The sequence below is a fragment of the Myotis myotis genome, unplaced genomic scaffold (assembly GCF_014108235.1).
Source record: "Myotis myotis isolate mMyoMyo1 unplaced genomic scaffold, mMyoMyo1.p scaffold_m19_p_7, whole genome shotgun sequence".
Taxonomy (NCBI): Eukaryota; Metazoa; Chordata; class Mammalia; order Chiroptera; family Vespertilionidae; genus Myotis; species Myotis myotis.
This window is the reverse complement of record NW_023416379.1, coordinates 11840651-11865540: the sequence shown is the minus strand read 5'-3', so window position 1 is coordinate 11865540 and position 24890 is coordinate 11840651. Positions and strand designations below refer to the sequence as shown.

Sequence of the window (24890 nt, the reverse complement as noted above, 5' to 3'; positions counted from 1 at the left end):
CAGTGTGCATCATAGCGACTGGTCGTTCGCCATTTGGTCGATTTGCATATTAGCCTTTTATTATATAGGACAGGAGGCCCGATGCATGAAATTCGTGCAAGGGGCTTGGCCCTTGCAGCCTGGCTGGCCCTCCCAGCCCTGACTGCCTCAGTCGGCCCTCACAGTCCCGGCCGGCCCTCGCAGCCTTGGCCAGCCCTCACAGCCCCTTCTTCGTCCAAAAGGTCGTCCACAAGGTCATTCAGCTGTTCAGTCTAATTAGCATATTAGCTCTTCGTTATATAGCAGGGGTCCTCAAACTACGGCCCGTGGGCCACATGCAGATACAAATATTGTATTTGTTCCCGTTTTGGTTTTTTACTTCAAAATAAGATATGTGCAGTGTGCATAGGAATTTGTTCATAGTTTTTTTTTTAAACTATAGTCCGGCCCTCCAACGGTCTGAGGGACAGTGAACTGGCCCCCTGTTTAAAAAGTTTGAGGACCCCTGTTATATAGGATAAGAAGAGTTACTTAAATAGGACTAAATGTAGAGTAAATTCTAAACACTTATCTTGTTCCCAGAAAATAAAATGGGGCTTTGAATTTTGATAGCTGCATCCTCTCTTTGCATCTTTTATGTAGTAGGCACTGGTTGGTACAGTTGGGATATCCTATATAATAAAAGGCTAATACGCAAATTGACCGAACAGCAAACAACCAGTTGCTATGATGTGCACTGACCACCAGGGGGCAGACGCTCAATGCAGGAGCTGCCCCCTGGTAGTCAGTGCACTCCCACAGAGGGAGCACCGCTCAGCCAGAAACTGGGCTCACAGCTGGCGAGTGCAGTGGCAGTGGCAGAAACCTCTCCCGCCTCTACGGCAGCGCTAAGGATGTCCAATTGCCAGCTTAGGCCTGCTTCCCATGGGCCTACGCCAGGGGTGGGCAAACTTTTTGACTCGAGGGCCACAATGGGTTCTTAAACTGGACCGGAGGGCCAGAACAAAAGCATGGATGGAGTGTTTGTGTGAACTAATATAAATTCAAAGTAAACATCATTACATAAAAGGGTATGGTCTTTTTTTTTTCAATACTTTTATTCATTTCAAACGGGCCGGATCCGGCCCGCGGTCCGTAGTTTGCCCACGGCTGGCCTAAGCCACCAGTCAGACATCCCCTGAAGGCTCCTGGACTGCGAGAGGGCAGGCTGGGCTGAGGGACCCCTCGAGTGCACGAATTTCATGCACCGGGCCTCTAGCAGAGATTATTCCTCTGGTCTCTGTACTCAGAATTTACCTGAATTGCTTCTAGTCTCTCTCTGCCTTGCTAGTCTTCTTCCCATTTTTAGATTGTTTAATTGCTTCTATTTTGTCTTTGTTGTCCTTTTCTTTCAAAGCCCTTCTAAACTCTGTCCTCACTAACCTTCTTAAAGCCTTCCTTACTTTGAATGCCTTGGGACCAGACCAATTCTAAATATATCTGTAGCTTGCCGCATTTTTCTTATTTGGTTTGCATGCATATTCATCACCTCCGTTGATAAGAAAGGTTCTCAAGGGAATAAATTATTATAATTTTAAAAGTATTTTCACAGATTTTTTTCTCATTGTGCTGACATAATCTGGGCCCCTAGATACTTTGTAAAATCATGTTGAATAGAAAACTAAGGCCTTGCCTTGATTTTAATCTATTGGTTAGTGGGGAAGACCAAACACACATAAAGGACATATCCTGTGCACTATTGCAAAGCAATGAATCAGTTGTGAAAAATGAAAAACTTCAGATAAAATGGATAAGTGGTTCTGATGAGGTGTTCTGCTGTGTTGTAACAGTTAACTGTAGCTTATAGTTAATTCTGATCTTAAGATCCACTGTAGCCTCAGTAGCTCACACTTCAGCATCTACAGTACTAGATAGTGTTTGGGCTGATTTGGGCTAGTGTTCTTTGGGGTGAGGGCAAAGCACCACTTACTGGACTCTCCTCTAAGAAACTGTTAATATTAGTTCATCACTAAAGCACATACTGTCTCTGCAGGATGGTGAACCATCCCATACTGTATATTTTCATAAACCTTGTAGATAAAGGTGAAACAGTGAAAGCCTTAAAGTAAACTAAGTAAAATGAAGTAGCATTCTGTGTTATTAGAAGATACTATTTGTGCTACAGTTCTCTTATCACTCAAATATCTTGCACTATTTATTTTGTCAGTGTACCTGGATGTTCTATAGCTCAGTCAGATACTGGTCTTCTAGTGTTCATCTATTCATTTCAAAGACAGTCTTTCTATTTCATTCTTAAATAATAATAATTAGAGTCAAAATAAAGAAAATGAAGCATACTTAATGCTTGTTATTATTGTTTTATAAGGCACAGTTGGTGGATCTGAAATCTGAACTGACAGAGACCCAAGCAGAGAAAGTCGTACTGGAGAAAGAAGTACATGATCAGCTTTTACAATTGCACTCTGTTCAGCTTCAGCTTCATGCTAAAACTGGTCAAAGTGTTGACTCTGGTACTATTAAAGCAAAACTGGTAAGTAGTTTATAGGGTACCCTATACTTATATGCATTTTAGAGGATGAAGGGAACAATTTTTAGTGAGGCTTTTTAATTATAAAAGGTGTGTGCATTATGCGGATTTTAGAAAATACGGGAAATGTAAAGATCAATGCGATCATTCAAAAATCTCATCCCCAGAGAAGATCAGTGATAATATCAATAACCAATGAGTACTTAGAATAGGATTTTCCTATTTAAAAATATCTGTATAAATGTATTTAAAAGATATTTGGCATAATAGCATATAAATTTTTCTTTGCCCTACTGTGTCAGCGTTAAGTTCAGAAATCCCAAGTGAAATTGGGATTATGCTTGAATAGTATAAATTATTTATTCTTGAATAGTACATATTATTTTCTCTCAATTAAAGAACCTCTGAGACAGACAGTGTAGACCTGATATGGCAGCTCCACACATATCAGAGATCCGGCTTCCTTTTGTTACTGTGCTCTGTCATTTTTGGCTCATGATTTTTATCCACAGGATTTGTTTAGGTCTGCATTCCAGAGTTTAAGGGAAGGGCAAAAGGATGATTCCCAGCTGCATTAGCCTTCTTTCAAGAACTTTTCATGAACTCCTCCTCAACGGTTTTTGCCAGTCAGTTTGGCCATCTCATTGGCTATCCTCAGCTGCTTGTCAGACTCTTAGTGGGTCACATGGCCACCTCCATTTAAATCAGAGTTCTGATAATACGGACGAAGGGGAAAATGGATTGGGTGCCAACCAATGGCACATGTTTTGTTTTGCTCTAAATATATTGTAGACATTTTCCCTGCCACTTGAAAACTTTATTTTGCATAATGTCTCATTGTACAAATTTTCCATCATTAGCCATTGCCCTCTTAATTAGTATAGGGTGTTTAGGTAAATATTTTTTAAGTCTGATTTCAGCTTAATTCATGTCTTGAGTATGTATTATGTGCCAGACATTTTGTTAACTGTAGGGCACACAGTTAATGATGACAGTAAAATACATTTTTAAGTTTTACTTGTTTTTAGTTAATTCTGTTTGGTTGGCTAATTAGTTTTTAATACTGCTACATTAGAATTTATTTAAATGAATATAATCTCCCAAAGTCATTTTAAATTCTGAAATTTTATGAATGTAAGTTAGTAGTGTTTTATTTAACTGACATGAGTCAGATAACAGCTTCTTTGGAATATATAATATTAACATTGAGAAAACAATGTTAACAGCATGCATTTTCACTAGAAAGGAATTTATATAAAGTTTAATTGACATAAAGTTTACATAAAGTTTAACTTAATTTACATAAAGTTTAAACATTAGATTGAACTATAGGCTGCTGTAGTGGAACGACACTGAATCAGGTGTGGTGACTAATGTTGATAAAACAAAAAATTTTAATCTAATACTATACAGTTACTATTTTATTGCTTATGGATTTGCACATATATTTGTTCTAATGAATTTTACCCAAATGTTGTTCAACATATGGAAATTTTCCTTGTAGTGATTATACCACTAGATAAATTCATTTGTTTGATGTTTTTCTAATTATAAAACTTTTTTCTTATATCTTAAGTCTGTCCCCTCTGTGGAGGAGCTGGTAAGTATGTTTCTGTTTTGCTTTATAATGTCACGCTTAAGTGTTCTTAGTGTTTTCTTTGCACATTGTATTTGAAAGTGATGTTGGTGGCAATTTCTAAATGTGCTAGCACCTGAAAAGTTCAGTGGATGGCCCATTGCTCCTTTCTCACTAATGTTGTTAAATATTTTTCTTGTGTTTGTAGTTTGTAGCCATTATTTGCAGAGCTCGTCAATTTTTAACAACTTCTGAGCCTGGTAACTTGCTCACACCTCTACTCCAAAAGAGCAATTGGTTTTCCCACTTGAGTGTTTTGAAAAGATTAAACAGGCCCAGTTTCCCTCTTTGCTATTTGAATTTATTCCCAGAGAAAGAATGTGCATGTTGGTTTCTTACTCATTCACTGCATGTGTTGTAGCAGTCTTCAGAATAATTGTGTGGCTTTACTGAATTTTAAAACCCTTTACCAGAAATTATTTTAGAAGATATCACAAATTCTTAATATTTTTCCCACTACTCCAACCTAATCAGGTTCCAGTTTGTCATATGGCTTCCCTTTTTTTGAAAATATACTGTTTGGCTATCTAAATACAAAATTAACTTCTTGAGTATTACCTAACTAGAGGCCCAATGCACGAAATTTGTGCAAGGGGCTTGGCCCTCACAGCTGCAGTGGCTGCCCTCGGCCCTCGCAGTCCCGGCTTCATCCGGAAGGTTGTCCAGAAGGACATCTGGAAGGCCGTTCAGCTCTCCAGTGTAATTAGCTATTATGCTTTAATTATTATAGATAATAACAAATTGGTTAACTAAAAAAATTGGGGCTTTTTGTTTTGTTTTAAATCTAGAAGTGATCAAGTTCAGTTTTCTCAGTCCTTTTTTTACTTGTATCTTTTAATTTCAGGCCTGAGAGTTTGTCAGATTCATTAGGGGTTTGAATCATTAAACCAAAGCAGTGGCTTATTATGTTTCTTAGATTTCATAAATTTTGTGTAAATAGCTCATTAAAGTAATTGTGAGTAGATAATTCTCAATGTAAAGTTTAATTAGCCAGTAAACCAAAGAATTCTTGGTCTTTAGGAACTCTTTTTCTGAAATAGCACTAACCCTCAATAAATGTCATTAAAAAGTCTTGTTAATGTAATCTAAACTATGGTTTCTTTTAGAACTGATACCTTCTCTTTTAAGGAATAGACATAAATAGACATATTAAAAATTTGAAAGTTGTTTAAAATGGAGGATTATCAGTTCTGCAGATTTTTTAAAACAATATCTAAAAATGATGTTCTACTCATAATTTTTTAAAACAGAAGTTGTAAAAGCCTGCAGATTAATTTCTTTCTGCTTATCACATACATAACAAATATTCTTAATCACAGAAGTTGTCATTTATTTTAGCTTTGTATAATTTTTTTAAAGATTGTGGTACTCACTTATATTTGAATATTTTATCTATTGGTATTAAATATAGCAAATGCTGATGTACTGTAGTCAAAACAGTAGACCCAATTAGTACCATAATATAGTCCATGAATTGCTAAAAATTGGTTTAAATATCTCAGCTTCTTAATATCCAGAATAAAAAAGGAAATAATTATCATAATCAGTACCCCAACAGTAGAAACTATCATTTGCCTATTGCTCAAGATAAACAAATTTTCTTGGTGCTATAGTAAATCTTTAAGTCTGTCTCATAAAGGAGACTTGACAGTATAGTGACGTGTCTTCCACATCTTATTAACAGATATAACCATATTTTCACAGGCTTTATAAGTTCTATAATTAGCGAGGCAGAAAAAGCAATTTTGTAAATCAGTAAAAGCGGTTCTACTCACGATAGATGCAAGGTTGCAGTGTTCAGGGTTTTTTGTTTGATCCAAAAATAACACTTTAAATATCTGTCAGGGCCAGTATCAACTCTCAAGGGTTTTGTTTGTGTGTGTGTGAATTTGAATTTGACTGCCTTCAGGCGGGATTTTGTACCTTCAGTACCTTCAGTTTTCTACTCTCCTAAGTTATCTTGTACCTGCCTCTGCTCTGTGCTTGGACCTGAGGGTTATTTACATTTGTACATACTGTACTTCCTACTTTTAAGGTAAATTGAACATTATTTCTCACATGTAAGCTTATAATAAAAATTTGGTGGTGAAGATCTTGAGATTTTACCCTCTGGCTAACACCTATAAATTCACACATAATGGACTATCTACTTGGTGGAGCATAGGATGACATCGTTTTATGAGAGCTAAAAATGGATATGCATCCTTCCATTAGGATATGGAAGTGAAGCCAGTATTTTCCTCAGAAAACAGTTCTTCATTCATTTTAACATATGGACAAATAAATGAGCTAGGGCCCCAAATTCAGTGATAATCTACACTGTAGATACGCTTATTTTTGATGTGTAAATGTCTTCTTGCAGCTGTTACCAACATTTCTCCATGACCATAAAATGTTTCCTCTTATTTAGAATATCTGTTTTAATTTTAGCATTGTAAGTTTTTCATAGTCTTCTTAGATAGATAACTATAGAGCATATCTCAATGTAGCTGATGATTTTGACTAGCTTTATAGAATTATTGCATTAAAGTTAATTGAATATTTGGGCACAACCACCAGAATGACTATTTTATTTTAGTCTAGTTTCTTGAGTAGTTTTTCAAAAATAAAGAGCAAATTCAGTTATCCATTGAAGCCACTTCTATTACTATGTGATAACATGAGCATAAAGAATACTACTTCTCAGCCCTGGCTGGGTAGCTCAGTTGGTTAGAGTGTTGTCCCAATACTCCTGGTCATGGCACATACAAGAAGCAACCAGTGAATGCATACAGAAATGGAACATCAAATCAATATCTCTCTCTCTCTCTCTCTCTCTCTCTCTCTCTTCCCTCCTCCCCCTCTCTCTCCCTTCCTCCCTGCCTCTCCCTTCCTCTCTCTCTCTAAAAAAATAAATAAAAAAGAAAAAAGAAAGAATACTATGTCTCTTAGTACTCTCACTAGAAGTGATTCCAACACCTCTGGTACTAGCTAAAAAGAACTGGATCCAAATCTTTGTGTTCTTATTTTATAGAAATAAAGTGGTAATTTTTATCATATGCTTTCATTGTTGTCATTTAGACTGTGTGCTTTTGTGTATTTTAAGGAATATGCTCTACTGTAGAGTCTTCAAAGTATTTTCATTACATTATATTTGGTTTTTAATTACAATAGGAGAGAGAGCTTGAAGCAAACAAAAAAGAAAAAATGAAAGAAGCTCAACTTGAAGCTGAAGTAAAGTTGCTGAGAAAAGAGAATGAAGCCCTTCGTAGACATATAGCTGTTCTCCAGGCTGAAGTTTATGGGGCAAGACTGGCTGCCAAGTACTTAGACAAGGAACTGGCAGGAAGGTGTGTAAAAAAATGGGTACCCTTGTATCCTTAGGTGACAAATGGATATGTAATGAGGTTGACTTTTACCTCTATGGTAAACGAAACAGTCTTTACCCTAAGAGTTATTTAACAGAGTTATTTTACAGTTGGTTATAGCTTACTGTTGTTAACTTAATATTGATAGCCTTATATATTGCAGATTTATTCAGTCTTTTTGGTTTACACACATACACACACACACACACACACACACACAGATAGTAATTTACTGTTAAATGTGAACAATTCTACAACTGCACTTTTTAGCCCTTATCTGCCTTGACACATTACAGATAATGTTCACATGTGTAGCACAACTTCCATAAGGAATTATTTCTGTGATCACTGAAGCCTGATCTTTCTTACCCCTCAAAAATATCTATAATAATAAAAGTGTAATATGCTAATTAGACCACATGTCCTTCTGGACGACCTTCTGAACGAAGCCGGGGCTTCAAGGGAAGCCCGGGTTCTGGGTGCCTGCCGGCAGCCAGAGGGAAGCCTGGGTCCCGGGTGCCAGAGGGAAGCTAGTGCCAGCCACTGGGGGGAGGAAGGCCTACTCTTGCACGAATTTCGTGCATCGGGCCTCTAGTATTGAAATAATAGTGATATTATCACAGTGAATTATTCCAAAACTTTGGTGATTTATTATTAGTACTAAATAATTTTCCACTCATTGTCTTAATGTCACATTAGAACTGATGTGGAGCAAATAAAAATAATATTGAAGTGCACATTTTCTAATAACTTAGCACTTTTAAAAGAATCATTTTGTTTAAAAAGGAATTGTTAGAAATGTTTCAGTATAGTTAGCCTCATCTGAAGACTAGTATTCAGTAGTGTCTGAGTTCATGACCTATCTTGATTGTATGCAAGACATGAAGTATATGTTAATTGACATTAGTCTCATAAATTGTTTCTTAGATGTATTTGAATTAAGCATATGACTAAAGAATGTCTCACTTATTTTTTTTAACTTGTTTTCCCTATAAGACACAGTTCTTTCCAGAGTTTTCATATCCTTGTAAATCTAAGAGACATTGGGAGGTTCCTGAGTATTATTTTTATTACTTAGATCTTTGCAAAAGCTACTTATGTTCAGTAATTCTTCTGAATTCTCTTTGTAGTATACACAATGAAAAACTAACTGAATTAACTCTTTTTGCAATATGAAGGGTCCAACAAATACAATTATTAGGGCGAGATATGAAGGGACCTGCTCATGATAAGCTTTGGAACCAACTGGAAGCTGAAATACATTTGCATCGTCACAAAACTGTCATCAGAGCCTGTAGAGGACGTAATGACCTAAAACGACCGATGCAGGCACCACCGGGCCATGTAGGTTTGCTTTGCTACTGTTTCCCACTCAGCCTCTTCCTTCTTTACGTAATCAGAAGCCCTTTTCATTTTTGTATTCTATTATTATTTAAAACCTTAATTTAAAAAGTGGAAGTGGGATTAACCTTATTTAAAAGAGATACATATTTAAAGTTTCAATAACCCATAGCTCTTTATAGACTTATTAGTGCCCTGAAAATGATATATCTGAAGATAGTGAACTATTGGTAGTACTTTGGCTCATATTTTACAATTTTCCTGTATCATGATTAGCATGAATTTGTTTTAAATTTATTTTAAGCTTAGAGAGTGTGTAGTCATATTGATAAATTGGTAAATATTTTGGGGTAGTTTTTTAAGAGAATTTTTGGTAACTTGATTTAAATGTAGGTTCTGAACTACTGTTTATACCTGTTTATTCTTGAATTAAGATGGAATTTGACATCTGTGTCTGTGTCTAATTGTCTGCTTTCTTAGCCATCACGTACGGGGAGTATTTCTTTTTATCTGGATAAATCTTTATCAAATTTCATTACAATAGCTGTCTAATAGTACAAACCTAATATAATAAGAGCATATCAAACTTCTACTCAGTGGCCCACATATCGTAGCATCAGGTAAAGCATGGCTTTCATAATGCAAAGAGTATTGTAAGAAGAATTGATATGTACATGAAATTGGTGGAGAGGAGTGGAGATAGCAATAAACACTTATACCATTGTCTTCTCTGGGACATAGTTGGTCCCCATTAACTTCCAAGCAGCTGCCAGATGACAAGTTATTTTATTCTAAATAAAGGAGTTTGAACTTGAACCTGATAATCATGGGATTTTTAAATAAAATAGTGGGTTTAATAAGATTTAACATTTTTTTGACAGTTACTTTGGTATAGTGAAGAAGATGTATTGGAAGATATATTGGAAGAGGGGCTAATTGGAGGTGAGGAGATACATTAGAAAGATACTATGCTCATCTGAAGAGACAGTGATGAGAGCAGGGCAAGTGCATTTGAGAGGAAGGACAGGTTTGACAGAATCAAGGGGACTTGGTTTTGGTTAAGTAGGTGAGGGAGAAGGAAGACAGTACGTTTTTTATTTGGGCAACTGAGTGATTTGATGCCATAGATTTATAACCCAAATAGAGGAAAGGGAAGGTTTTGGGGAAACGAGATCAATTTTAGACATGTAGTGTATGAAGTGCCAGTGGACAGCCAAGCTATGTCCAATTGGATATATTACTGGAATTCAGGAGAGAGGTCTTGAGTTGAAAAATATTAGGCAAATCATCTATCTATTTATAATTGAAACTATGAAATTGATGAAGTCACCCAGGGAAAGTATATTTAAGGTAAAAAGAACAGAAGGGCAAGAATGGAAAGAATCTTTTATGGAAGGAGGAAAGGAAATTGACCACAAAAGGAAAGGGCCTGAGGTAGAGCTGGTCAGAGACAGGCCATCTAGGAAAGTAGTGTAATAGAAACCAAAGTAAAGAGAGGGTTTCAGGGAGGGGTTAGAGGACAGTATCAAATTTCTGAAGGTTCAAATTGAGTGGTGACTAAAAAGTGTTTTTTAGATGTAGCCATCTTGGTTACCAGGTACTGTGGAGAAGACAATTTAGTGGAGCAGGTGGGGGCAAAACCCTAATTGCAGTGGTTGAAGAATGAATATGGGAGGCAAGCAAGTAGATATGGTGAGAGTTAACTCTGTGTGAGAGTTAAGGAAAGATGGAGGAGGAGGAGGAGGAGGAGGAGGAGGAGGAGGAGGAGGAGGAGGAGGAGGAGGAGGAGGAGGAGAGTAACTAAAGGTCATAGTAAGTGATTGAAGGGTTTTATTTTCTTTGATGTTTGTACATGGTCAGTATTTTAAAGTTGGAAGAGGCTTGAAATTTTAGTTTCTATGCTGAATAGGGAAGGAGCTTAGTAGAGAGGTAAAGAGAAAAGGTATCAGAGAAGGAATTATTCATGGAGCAAGGTCCTTTATTTAAAAGGTAGACTCCAGAGCTCAAAGGAACGAGAAAGTAATGAATGATCCAGTTGGTAATTTGTTTTTCATTTCTACAATCAAATAAAATATAGATCTTTACCATATTTTCCAGTGAAGATAAACAATTACCCATTTTTACTTCTTGAAGATATTTGTTCTTCAATTAATTCCTGACAATTTTTTTATAATGACCTTCAGTTTAAAAAGAGATTTTACTAGTATTAAAGAATTTGACGAAAGGGTGAGAAAGTCATCTATACATTCTATATTAACAGAAAAACTATTTTCACTTTTCCATTTTATCTATAATTACTTTCTTAACACATACTATGTATCCATTGCAGAAAATTAATAAAGATTTATTTAATAAAAGCAAGTTGTATGGCATGGGCTTACTCTATTTGGTATATTATTTACATGATACTAATTTTTCTTCTTTCCCCCCCAATAAGGATCAAGACTCTTTAAAGAAGAGCCAAGGTGTTGGTCCAATTAGAAAAGTTCTCCTCCTGAAGGAAGATTATGAAGGCCTGGGGATTTCAATTACCGTAAGAAGTAGTGCTTCCGGTCTCTTTTCTACATTTACCTAGTGTCATCATACTCCTTAGGACATTGGAAATCACTGAAACAAAGTATTCTGGATGTATTTTCTAAGTAACTGGATTTATCGCCATGGGCACTCTTTTCGTGTAAACTTTTTTTTATAAATCTTGCTAATAACTTACGTATAACTTTACAATTAAACATGTTTATTATGACTCGTCATAGTTCTGTATCCTATTCTGTAATGCCTTTAAGAGCCTTTGGGAATGGATATGACTATTCTGTGTTAAATGGCTCCCGATTGTATTATTTTTTTCTGTAGCATATGTGTTACCTTTCTCTGGTTTAATTTCTTTGTTGTCAGATTTGACTGGCTCTTGGGTCTAAATAGTCTTCCTTTTTAAATTTGATGCCTTTGTAAAGAGTTATCTTGGGCAACATTCCTGAGAGCAATCTATTATCAAATACATATATTTGGAGTCATTTTGCTATTGCTTAGTACTTTGTTCCAGGTGAATGAATAAGGTGGTTTTACTCTAATTTTCACTTGACAGTACTTAGGTACTGCATGAGTTCATTTTAGTTCTGGTATTGCTTAATGTAGGAATATTTCTCATAATGAAAAGTTTATACAATGAAGAAATAAGATACACACACACACACACAACTATGATACAAGCTGGAAAGTGATATGTACCAAATACTGCATTCCATTAATTCTGTGTTGCATATTTTTTCACATTTAACATCTCTGAAATTAAGATTCATCTTATGAGCTTACAATTGTTTTTATGGTTCATAAAAGAATGGTTTATGTTACCAGTTAGTGATTTAGAGCTGATAAAATTGAATAGTGCTGTAGACTACTAATACATAAATATTCTTATTTGTGTTTGAAGTAGGTTAGCTGATTGTAGTTGTTGAGGGGGGGCTGTAAGATGCTTTTTAGAAAAGCACATGTGTGTTATTGTTTTACTAAGAGGTAACCCTTTGAAACTCAAAATGATTTATTTATCATTAAGCAGCAAACAAGATTTTACTCAGCATTTATAGAGACAGTATAGGTGCTTCTGAAATATATTGCAAGAAAATATTTTATTTTTAGAATAGTCTGTGCTTATACAAAGAGTAAACTAATTGATTGCCTTTGTTTTGTTTTTTGTTAGGGTGGGAAAGAACATGGTGTTCCAATTCTCATTTCTGAGATCCAGCCAGGGCAGCCTGCTGATAGATGTGGAGGACTACACGTTGGAGATGCTATTTTGGCTGTTAATGGAGTTAACTTAAGGGATACAAAGCATAAAGAAGCTGTAACTATTCTTTCCCAGCAAGTAAGTTCCCTTTATGAAATTAAAATTGGATCTATCAATTGGTTCTTTTTTAATCTATTGAGTATTTTCTACTTCCCTATGAAGTTACTCAAGTAGTAAAGTGCTTCTGTATAGATAGCTAGCAGGTTTTTTGGGGGATAGGACTTTTATAGAAGACATTCAGCCAGATTTACTGAAAAAGAACATTTTACTTGTTCTTTCCACAACTGTGTAAGTGTGAGCAAGTCAAATCTTCTGTGCTGCAGTGCCTTCATCTGAGAGCTGTAAGGATTCAGTATATTAATACAGTATGAAATGTTAGGACAGGACCTGACATTAGAGAGCAAAACATCATTAATGACTAAAATATTATATAAATATAAGGTATTATAGGAAAATATGATGCTAGAAATGGATTTATAGTCATAAATGTTAGAACTAAAAAGATCCTTAGAAGTCATTTAGCTCAACCTTCTTATTTAAAACGAATAAACTAAGGTTCTTTGAGAAATAATGATTTGCTCAAAGTTGAAGGCAAATAAATGACAGAGTTGGTATTCATATCCAGGTATGATATGTATATAATCCAGGTTTATTTTATTTTGCTTTTCCTTTAGGGTTGAGGGAAATAGAGAGGCATTGGTAGGTAGTTCATTGAGTTTTTGTTGGATCATAAGTGTGGTACGCGCATGTAGAATTGAATCTGAGTTGAAAGTGAATTTATAGCTCATTTGGTTCAACTCCACAAGATGCGTAAATCTCTACAATATTACTAATTAAATAATTGCATTGAAGGATTTGTTGATAAAGCAGTCAATTCTTTTGTGGTATGTTGATGATTTTTAGAAAGCTTTCTCAAATTAAGCCTCAAATCTGTCTCTTTGTGACAGCTACGCACAGACCTAAATCTGTCAACTAGACCTTACTGAAGACCACTGTATTATCTGTCTGCCTCCCCAAAATATTTTTGAAGGTGTTCCAATAAGGGAGAGCCAAGAATACAACCCTAGCCTCTTTAAGTTGGTGTTTTCCCAACCCAGCTTGGCTGTCATCCAGTAGCATGGGAGTGGTAAAGGAGATACAAATAGATAGTCATAAAGCTTGAAGGAAACACTAAACACATATTAAAATTCTGAGGCATATCCTTAAACTGCTGGGAACAGGAGAACCAAAGAGACTAACTTAGTGAGTAGCAGTAAAAAATGGCATGTTTTCTTTTGAGCAAAGGCAGGCCATATTTTTCAGAGAGTTGCAAATACCAGACTTGTGTGTAATGATTCTAGTCTCTTATTAAATGACTATGGGCCCGGTGCACAAAGATTCGTGCACTGGGGGTGGAGGGGGTCCCTCAGCCTGACCTGCACCCTCTCCAATCCAGAAGTTTCTGTCTATCTTTGCAGTCATATGAGCAAATTATCTGAGACCCCAACCCAGTTTGGTTTGTTGCTCACAGAATAATAGAGGCTTTTTTTTTCTTTGCTTCATTGGTGGAGATTTCCTGGAAGTTTTAGGATATCTTCCCTTTAATTTTTCCTAGACACTCTGATTGTACTTACGTCTCTCATCTTTGCTTTCCCTCCATCCCCCACTGCCACAGTAACTTGCTCCAGGCTCACTTTGCTCTAGTGCAGCGGTTCTCAATCTGTGGGTCGCGACCCCTTTGGGGGTCAAACAACCCTTTCACAGGGGTCGCCTAAGACCATCAGAAAACACATATTGAATATATAATTACATATTGTTTTTGTGATTAATCACTGTGCTTTAATTATGTTCAATTTGTAACAAGGAAAATACATCCTGCATATCAGATATTTACATTACGATTCATAACAGTAGCAAAATTACAGTTATGAAGTAGCAATGAAAATAATTTTATGGTTGGGGGTCACTACAACATAAGGAACTATATTAAAGGGTTGCGGCATTAGGAAGGTTGAGAACCACTGCTCTAGTGTTTAGGAGATCCGTCTACCACCAGAACTACAATTTCCAGCATTCCTGGTGCTCTCCACGCTCTGGGCTTCCGCTTCCATCCTGGGGCTGCCATTAGAACTACTATTCCCAGAATTCCTGGTGCTCCCCTTGCTGGGAGCGACCAAGGGAGCCACGGCCCCCCAAGCCTCCAGCTCTCCTGCTCTGCTTTCCGCCTGGGCACCTGTGTATGCAGATTAACCCAACATCTTTGTTGGGTTAATTTGCATATTCACCCTGATTGGCTGGTGAGCATAGTGAAGGGATGGTCAATTTACATGTTTCTTTTTTATTATATAGGACTAGAGACCTTCGTGCATGGAGGGGGAGAGGGTCCCTCAGCCCGGCCTGTGCCTTCTTGCAGTCCGGGAGCCCTCAGGGGATGTCCAGCTGACGGCTTAGTGGGCCTAAGCAGGCAGTCGGATATCCTTAGGCTGCCATGGAGGCGGGAGAGGCTCCTGCCGCCACCACTGCTGTGCTCGCCAGCTGTGAGCTCGGCTTCTGGGCTTCTGGCTGAGCAGTGCTCCCCCTGTGGGAGCGCACTGACCAACAGGGGGCAGATCCTGCATTGAGCATCTGCCCCCTGTTGGTCAGTGCACGTCATAGTGACCGGTCATTCCACCATTTGGTCGATTTGCATATTACCCTTTTATTATATCGGACTATTATATAGGATGACTCTAACTTGGAATATTTTAACATAATATATAATCTGTAAGTTTTCACTTGCACCTAAAGTTGTTACTAAAGAATAATTGTATAAATATTACACATTTAGTGGAGTATGGTAGAAAGAGCAGGAATTTGGAGTCAAATTTCTACTTTTCTATTTTACTTGTTCATCATATTGGAAGTTATCTGGTTTCTCCAGGACTCGGGTTTTTCATTCATGTCAAAGAGACTACAGTAGTGATATTCTGAGGCTAAAGGATGTGATTTTGCAGAATAAATATGGTGATTACTGTTACTACTGACAGAATACCTTGTTAACACTGTGTCTGGTACTCAGTGAAAGTTAAGGTTCAAGACCTAGTCAGTAAGAAGCAAAATCATTATGTAGAGGTTTGCTGAATTAGACAAGGAAAAGTTTGTGTGATGCCTTCAGGTATACCTTTAATATCTATTTAGATGGATTTGCTGAATTGCTATGGAAAGTACAAAATGGCAAAATGACTTAAACTGAATATTTGTTCCAGAATTCTATAAATTGAGTAGTTAAGCATCCTTTTTTTTAGATCTATAAGCAAAAATATTGTGATCAGTAGGAAGAACTACTATAACATTAAAAAGAATTTAGAGAGGATTCCTGGAGTTGGTCTGGACATGATGGCCTCAAAGCTCTCTTTTACCTCTTGAGATTCTAGACTGTCATTTGTTGCCTTGAAAGGAAGCTACATCTGAGGTCTGACTACTGTTCCTCATCTCTATCTATCACCCCAAAGAATTTAGAAATCCTTTTTTAATTACATAACTTGACTTCCTTATTTTTTTTCTCCATTTTAGAGAGGAGAGATTGAATTTGAAGTAGTTTATGTGGCTCCTGAAGTGGATTCTGATGATGAAAATGTAGAGTATGAAGATGAGAGTGGACATCGTTACCGTTTATACCTAGATGAATTAGAAGGAGGTAGTAATCCTGGTGCCACTTGCAAAGACACAAGCGGGGAAGTCAAAGTGTTACAAGGTAAAAATCTCTAAATAATCTAAAAGTTATTAATAAAAATTAAAAATATAAAAGCCTCAGATGTTCTTCAGTAATTTATTTTTAAAATGTTTTTATTGATTTTAGAGAGAGAGGAAAAGAGGGAGAGAGAGAGAGAGAGAGAGAGAGATCCATCGGCTGCCTCCTGCATGACCCCTACTAGGGATCGAGCCCACAGCCCAGGCATGTGCCCGGACTGGGAATCGAACCAGCAGCCTTTTGGTGCGTGGGACGACACTCAATCCACTGAGCCACACCAGCCGGGCCAGTAATACTTTTAATTACAGTGGGCATTCATTCCTTTGTTTTGGCTCAGTAGAATCACAAGACCTTTTTTTTTTTTTTTTTTTTTTTTTTTTTTTTTTTTTTTTTTTTTTAAGACTAGAAAGTAACAGCATTTTTTCCTCTTTCTTTTAGGATTTAATAAGAAGTCAGTAACTGATGGACATGAAAATGGAGACCTGGGAACTTCGAGAGAAACTCCGTTAGAAGACAGTGCTTCTAAATTAGATGATCTACACAGTCTGTATCAGAGAAAGTCTTGTTAAACTGACTATCCCCAGACAAGATTGTAAAATCAGACTATTCTGAACTTGGGGCACTAGGGAAGATGGCGACAAAGACTATACAAGCTCAAGGGAGGCTGCTTGTTGCCCAAATGAAAGGCGGGTACCTCAGGGCTTCGTGTGAACAATTCTAAATGCCTGAATCCCTGATTCTGTGGTATATCATAATTGGCTATTGCATGTAAAGCAATTTTGCTTTTCTTAAAAAATTGTAAAGCACCAAAGCATGTATTTCCCAAAGGGATATTACTAGGCTCTTAAGTACCAAATGAAGCACTACTGTTTTATTTGGTTCCTCTCCCACTTAGTAGAAGGGATAGTGCTAACCAGTATTTTATAAGAAATAGCCTTTAAATTCAAGAGAATAAATGAATTCATGTTATATATTCCAGAATGTCAAGTGTGGTGTTTCAAAAGACAGAACTTGACTCAATGAGTTGCAGAAATGTAGGCTGGACTTAATTGTTTTTTTAACTGAAAGAATGGCTTTGGGTTTTTTAAAATTTTATTTTGCATCCTGATATGTAAATCAGTTCTTGATGATCATTTATTGTGATGAGTTTGCCGTTCAGCTCTATGCAATGCAGTACAAAATAGGTTTCTTTAAGCAATCCTTACCAATCAGTGCTGCACCAAAATTGTTTCTGTAGTCATTGTACATTGTCCTTTTCTGATTTTTCAAAAGAGATGCAGATAAGTGTAAATTCTTTGTTTCCAATTATGTTGATCTCTGTGCATGGTATTGAGCATTACATTATTACTGTGTAGTCTAAAATGCTTTTTTTTTTCCTGGGATCTACAAAAGACGGTTTTATACATTTTGAGTTGTTTATAAAGTGTGTCTTGCTGTGATAGTCCTGGCACTTACAAATACATTTTTCTGACAGTAAAAGCTCAAATTTATTACTATATCAACAAAATATATTGCATTCTAATAGCAGTTTTCCCTCAGAGTAACATTTCCTAGTCACCTAAAAAGCTGAGGTACTGGTAGGAAAGATAAGGTAAAGATGTTTTCATACAGTAATTGTTCTGGTTGGCTTTTCACATCAGTGTCTGTTTGACTAAAGAGCTTTTCAGATGCGAACTTCTGATGTGCTAGTTTCTTATCCCAGGATTAAGCATGGAGTAGTGCTCTTTCATTTACTGTTCTTGCAGCCACTGTACCTTGTTGGGGAAAGTGAAAATATTACTTTTAAAGAGGTGATAGTTTTGCCAGTATCACTGTTTTAAAGGATATACATTTAAGGGACTATTAAGTGTGGGGAAAAGCCTGCCAGGACCTTAGAGTATTATCAGTTCTTCATTTCTAATGTTCAGATGTTATGTGATATAACACATTTTCTTGTCTTTCTTAGATGCACTATATATATTTGTTCATAAGTAAATCTGTAAAATGTATATACTTTATTTGGTGGTTTTGCTATTTATAAATTTTATGTTTTAACTATTGTTCATTTATGGTTTGTTTTGGTGGTTTTATTCATCTGTATATCTCCATGTTAATTTGTAATAGAAATGCACTTCATAGTATATATTGTTACTGATATTAAAATACCTTGTAGGATAAAGATGCCTCTAAGCGAAAGCTAGTATTTAATTGCACAACTGAATAAGCAAGCTACATGTTACTGTTTGCTCCTGACATGCTAGGCTAGGCCTCTTAAAAGAAAACAAATGCTTTCTCCTTATGCTTTCCCCCAGCTGCAAACACGTACCCCCATGCATGACTTGAGATCTGCACGCTGGAGTTTAGCCAGTGTACTCATGTAGAAAATTTGCATTGTAGCAAGTCTGAAAATGTTTTTTTGTGTGTGACTCAAAACCATGTTGTTTTTATTTTTTTAAAACAGAATGGGATGACTGGCATTTTTTCAGAGAATATCTATGACTGAATTCTTAGGAAATACTAGCTAAAACTTTTTGACTTTCAAGCACTGTCTACTGAGTCTATGAAGAATTTTTTTAGGGCCTTCAGTTGGCATATCTATAAAGGTGCTGTGTAATAGGATTGTGAGAGATGGTTATGATATAACTCCTTTCAAGGGCTGATGAACAGAACAAGAAAATTTCCAGGTAGTTTAAAAATTAAACTTGCATGGGTCAGTTCCCTTTTCGTTCCTGCTGCACCTTGGTTTGCACGGCTACTTGAGAGCACTGTCGCTCAGATGCTACTGTGAGCTTCCTGACATGTTTAGAAACTACCCAGTTAAAAGTTCATTTTGGATATAAGGTCTTTAAGAATTACAGACTTTTTCCAAAGGACTGAATGAGAAGCAGTTTTTTATTTTCACATGTATAGGAAAGAAACGCATAATACTGAAGTTTCTGGGGCAAAACCAAACACAGGGAGAGAACTGGCATAATCAGTTGAAAGGAAAGGAAACACTGCACACCCAGAGTAGCTGAGAAAAACTTTTCAATACAGTGTGACGGTTGTGTGTGTACAGCTACATGTTAACCTCTAAATTCTCTTCTAGGTATCTGTTCTGAATATGTTGGAAAAACAGGTTATTAGACTTACTAAAATAGATTTAAAAGAGATGAAAATTTGTAAGTCGTGGTGATTATACTGAACAGTTGTCAAAAGTTAGCACGGTTTGTCTTGGTGCTGGTTCCCCCCCCCCCCCCCACAGTGAACTTATTTTGTTTTTCTGTTTAGAAACAAAATCTATTAATTCATGCCTAAGTTGCACATTCTTATAATTATAATTGACATCCTGTTCCACCTATCTGGTCTTCCACTTAGGCTCAGCCTCAGATCTATAGGATTTATGACAAATGTATTATATCTCGTTAAGTTGAGTTTATTATTTTTTTAATAAGCCTGTAAATAAAGATGGCATCTTCTACATTAAAAATGGTATCAATCTCAATTTTTTAATGAATTTTGTTTCACATTAAATACTTTGGTTTGTTAATTATTTCTAGTAGCTTCTATTATTTGTACCAACAAGTCATAAAGTTCATGCAAGGCCTGAACCTAGTTACTGTGGTAGAACAATTTTTTGGGGTAGGAATGAACTCATCTGAGGAACTGTTTAATCCAGTGGTTCTCAACCTTGGCTGCATGAGGCCCAGAAATCAGGATTTTAAAAAGATTCCCAGATGATTCTAATGTACAGCCAAGGTTGAGAAACACTGGTTTAACCTGAGCTAGTTAAAAGCACATTGGTTGGCCTGGCTGGTGTGGCTCACAGGTCGAGATTGACCTATGAACCAGGAGTGCACGGTTCAATTCCTGGTCAAGGCACATGTTTGGCTTGCAGGCTTGATCCCCTCTGGGGGTGTGCAGGAGGCAGCCAGTCAATGATTCTCATCATTGATGTTTCTATCCTCTCCCTCTCTCTTCCTCTCTGAAATTAATAAAAATATATTTCAAAACAAAACAAAAAACAAGTTTGGTTGGAAGACACTACTGGAGCAACTGTAGGACCGGCTTCTGTTGGAACTTAGCAGATGGCAAAAACTAGTCTCCTTGGGTTGGTTTTGTATTACAAAAATTGATAGCTATTGTTATCTGTAAGGATAACACTGATAATAATTAGAAAATCAATCCTACTAGATAGTGTGTAAGAGGATATTCTTCCATTTTATCATCTAAGCAGATATAATTTGGAAGTTCCCAAATTATTTGTAAAATAATTTTTAGAAACATCTGTAAACATTGGTCAGGTGCTTGTTTTTCAGGAGTATTACTTGTTATGAACATTTAAAAATAATTATTTTTGTCATGGACTAACCTTGATTTAGTCCTAATGTAATAATGCTGACTATGTATCAGTTTAAGCTCCTAATTAAACAAGTAATTTGGAAAAGTCTTTTCCAGAACAATATCACATTAGATTGTTCAGTTTATGAAATGTAAAAGATTATTTGTATTCTCATTGTTAATCAACATTCTATTTTATGTGGGATTACAATTTTTTTTAACTAAAAGATATTACAAATGACTGTGTGGGTGCTAAGTGTTTGTTTGATAATAGATCTTCTCCAGGTGTATTGTGAAAGCTGTGATCACTGCTGTGGCAGCCTGAGAAAGCATCTGTCATCCCCAGGAGGGCGCATGCGGACAAGGCCCGCCCAGCTGCTGCGCTCTGAAATCTATTGCTGCTTCTCAACCACTGATCTTGAGAGGGAGTTTATGGCTTCGTGACTTTGGCTTGACTCCCTGACAGCCTTGCCAGACTCCCTTAGCATTACAATAAAGTTTAAGTTGCTTTCACCCAGGCTTCCTTGCCTCCTTTCATTCACCTGGGGTCAGGCCTGCCTGAGATCTGGTTGCCTCCCAGCCTCCGACCAACCCCAGCTCCCTCCTGACTTTTCCTCACCCGCATTGCCCCTATTTAATCCTTGACATGGCTGAGCCCTTCTTGGTCTTGGTGTCTGCTTTTTGAAGGACCCAGACTAACAGTGGACCAGGGTGAGAGCTGAGGAAACAGTTTAATAGGAGATTAGGTAGCTGCCTCAAACAGATTGTCAAACTGCAGCGGGAAGGCCGGGGAAAGTTGGGGGGCAGGAGGGAGGGGTATAAGAGATCAACCGAAGGACTTGTATGCATGCATATATGCATAACCAATGGACATGGGACGCTGGGGGGTGGGGAGGCCAGGGGATAGTCAAGGGCGGGGGAAAAAAAAAAGACACATATGTAATACCCTTTGTAATACTTTAAGCAATTAAAAAAATAAAAAAAATAAAAGCATTTTAAAAATAAATAAATAAAAGTATTTTCTAGTCTCAAAAAAAAAAAAAAAATAGGAGATTAGGAAGTGGCTCATCTCCCACCTGGAGGGGAAAGAGGATGACTTCCTGGTCTGTATCTAGGATACATGCATTGCTTGGGACAGGCCATGGCCCAGTTACCGAATATTTCACAGAGGGTGTGCAGAGAAGAGTTAACATAACAGGCCTGAACCTGTTATCCTTACAAAGACCTGTTTGCAAGGTCGCCTTCGGCTAATGTCCAGCAATGAGGATTTTAGGAGTGTTTCCCCCATTTCTTAGCTGATGAGTTATTTACTGTGTCTGAGATGTTTGTACAAACAATAGGGTTTATGTTGAACACTTGTTTTCCTTCTGGGAATCTGAGATTTTGGTGATGTGCCCACAGAGTGCACCTATGTGATTGAGCCCCTTAAGAACCCTGCCTCCCACGCCCAGGCTCAGGCCAGCTTCCCTGACGGCCGTCCTTTGTACATGTCACAGGTCAATGTGGGAGGAGTTAAGCTCATCCTGGGCGACTACAGGGACAAGACTCGGTGCTTGGGCCTGGCTTCCTCTGGTTTGTTCATGTACCTTTTCCCTGAGCTGATTCTGTTTGATGTTCTCTAATAAGTCATACTTGTGAGGACACTTCTATGCTTAGTCCTATGGTTTTTTTCTAGCAAATAACTCAATCTGAGGATGGTCTTGGACACTCCAGACACAAGTGGTAACTTGGGCAAATGTCCTCATGGAGAGGAATTCTCTAGAAGTTCAGTGACACATGCATTTGCTAACATGGGGAGAACAATGCCTACAAGAATAGCAACGTTGGTTGGTTACTGCTGGGTTGTGTTGATGACCTGAAGAAGGATAATGAGACTAAGGGTTGTTAACAAGCTGTTAGTGCTGAAATAGGGAGCCAGCGGACCTCTGGGAAGCTTACAAGGGGGCCCGGGTTGAAACAGCTGAGCTTCAGGCTGGCCATCTCATCGTTATGGCCCTGGTAGAGAAAACCTTGGGGACGTGGTGCCATGGGGACATCTGGATGGATACCCCTGAGGACGCTGACTCTGCAGTGCCTACACCCTTGGTCTTACAGAAGTACCCCACCTCTTCCCTAATGAGTCACCTCTGTTAGCCTAGAGATGCTGCTACCCAACCCCCACCACCTCGCAGACAACTGTCCCCACTACTCTTGGCTGCAAGGTTTAGAGCCAGGATTAAATTCTAGCAAAACCTGGCTGTAGTTGTGCAAGGGAGAAGACTGGACACCCAAAAAGTAAGCGTTAGTACATTCTGGCAGGGGTTGAGCAAGCATTACTGGGATTGGATTTTGAGAGAGCTTGATCAAGGACTAAATTCTCCAATTAAAAGAAAAAATTCAAGTTGATAAAAATAATCCAGCAACAAGTTGTGTATAAGGAACACACCTAAAACATAAAGACACAGTTTGAAAGTAAAGAACCAAGATGGCAGCGTAGGTAAACACCTATACTCACCGCTTCCCATAACCACATCAAAATTACAACTAAAATACAGAACAACCATCATTCAGAACCACCTGAAAGCTGGCTGAATGAAAGTCCTACAACTAGAGAAGTAAAGAAGAAAGCACACTGAGACTGGTAGGATGTGCAAAGGTGCAGAACGGGCTGGTCAGGCATCCCTGTGGGCTGTTTTTCAAATCAGGAGGGAGAGCACCTCTGTGGAGGCCGCCAGAGAGGAGCAAAGGGTCCCAGTCCCATGCCAGACCCATAGCCCAGGGTCTCAGAGCTGGGAAGAGAAGTCCCCACAACCACAGGCTGTAAAAGCCAGCGAGGATTGTGGCTGAGTGACTAGGAGGTGGCCGGAATCCCAGGTATTCCTCTTCAAGGGCCCACATACAAACTTACATGGTCTGGCTTCCTCTGAGCTCCAGGACTGGGGGACTCAGACACATACAGCATTGGGGCAGGAACTTGGGGCAGCTTTCTCCAAGACAGGGGTGCGTGTAGGGGTCATTGTTTCTGTGCTGGGACCTTCCATTTCTCGGGGCTGACTGGCAGCCATATCAGCATGGCCCACACTGTTTGCTCCGCCCTGGGGATTCCTTGAGACTCTGCCCCATCCAATTTGCAGCCCCATCCAAGCTGTTTGCAGCAGCTTTTCCATATGAATGGCCTGTTCTGGCTCAGGCTTCAAAGCTAAAATTTCTCAAACAAGCTGCAGCTGGTGACAGTGTGCCCCAAACCTATCAATAAAAGCCCTAAGACCCAGCACTAGCAGCAGCCTGCCTTGCTTCACAGCTGGGCCTCATCTGGGCACTTCCAAGCCCAATACAAATAGCAAATAGCAACCCTCTGCAGATCCCTCTGTAGCACCTGTGAGGTGGCCCCAGCCAGTGGCTAACTTTGTACCATCCTGGAGGCCCTAGAGCCAGTGTACCTGGTGAACAGCCTCAGACCATGCCAGATTACAACTCTACACATCCATAAGTGGAAAACTCAAGAGGCAGACTCAGTGAGCACCAAAGCTCCACCAAAACAAGTCCTGCTTCATAGGGGTGTCTCCTGCACAGCAGTTCTCCCACTGTAGTCACAGTTGGTCCTCACAGCCAATTGGCCTGGAGATCAACTCCTCCCAGTGATGCCAACAGCAATTAAGGTTCAACTACAAGACTGTGCAAACAGGGGTGCACCTAGAGTGCCCAGCTCTGGGTTCAATTCCCAGTCAGGGCACATACCTAGATTGAGGATTTGGTCTGGGAGCATACAGGGGGCAACAGATGAATGTTTCTTTCACATCAATGTTTCTCTCTCTCCCTTCATCTCTCTTTAAAATCAATAAAACAGGTGAGGATAAAAAAAAAGGTGAGGATAAAAAAATTCTGGCCTGTAAATAGGAAGGTAGATTAATGAACTATAAGAAGGAAAATTAGATATACAAAATGTAAAACAGACAAAAACTTGGATTCTATGGCTTTGGAAAGGTAAAATTTGCAATTTGGTAAAGTGACAGTAGGGGGCAGCAGATTCCAAATGTGATATTTCTGTCTATTAGAGCTGAAAGGCTTTATGAAGATTAAAATATACTCTGTCCTTGTATGCAATACATGTGTTCAAATGTTTACTTGTGGCCTCATGTGTAACACACGTGTTCAGTAGAAAAAAATACTCCATTATGAGGATGAATAGGCTGAGGACTAGAAAATTTATATTATTTGTGGAGGGTCACAGGTAGTGTTGAAGCCGGGACTCAAATCCCACTCTTGATTCTACTTTTTAAAAAAATATATTT

At 38.1% G+C, this 24890-nt stretch overlaps 1 protein-coding gene across 3 annotated transcripts in view; it reads left to right on the top strand.

Moving 5' to 3' along the window:
- GOPC (golgi associated PDZ and coiled-coil motif containing) overlaps positions 1 to 21132 on the top strand; it is a 31835-nt gene extending 10703 nt beyond the window's left edge. The window contains exons 2-9 of one of the 3 annotated variants that reach the window (XM_036316449.1): positions 2345 to 2509; positions 4083 to 4106; positions 7296 to 7471; positions 8668 to 8833; positions 11268 to 11363; positions 12525 to 12689; positions 16143 to 16323; positions 16759 to 21132. In XM_036316449.1, coding sequence (XP_036172342.1) covers positions 2345 to 2509; positions 4083 to 4106; positions 7296 to 7471; positions 8668 to 8833; positions 11268 to 11363; positions 12525 to 12689; positions 16143 to 16323; positions 16759 to 16889 — 1104 coding nt within the window. In that variant the 3' untranslated portion in view covers positions 16890 to 21132. The remainder of the gene's footprint in view (positions 1 to 2344; positions 2510 to 4082; positions 4107 to 7295; positions 7472 to 8667; positions 8834 to 11267; positions 11364 to 12524; positions 12690 to 16142; positions 16324 to 16758) is intronic. The other 2 variants (XM_036316450.1, XM_036316451.1) reach the window with 2 other exon arrangements.
- Positions 21133 to 24890: the final 3758 nt, after the last annotated feature.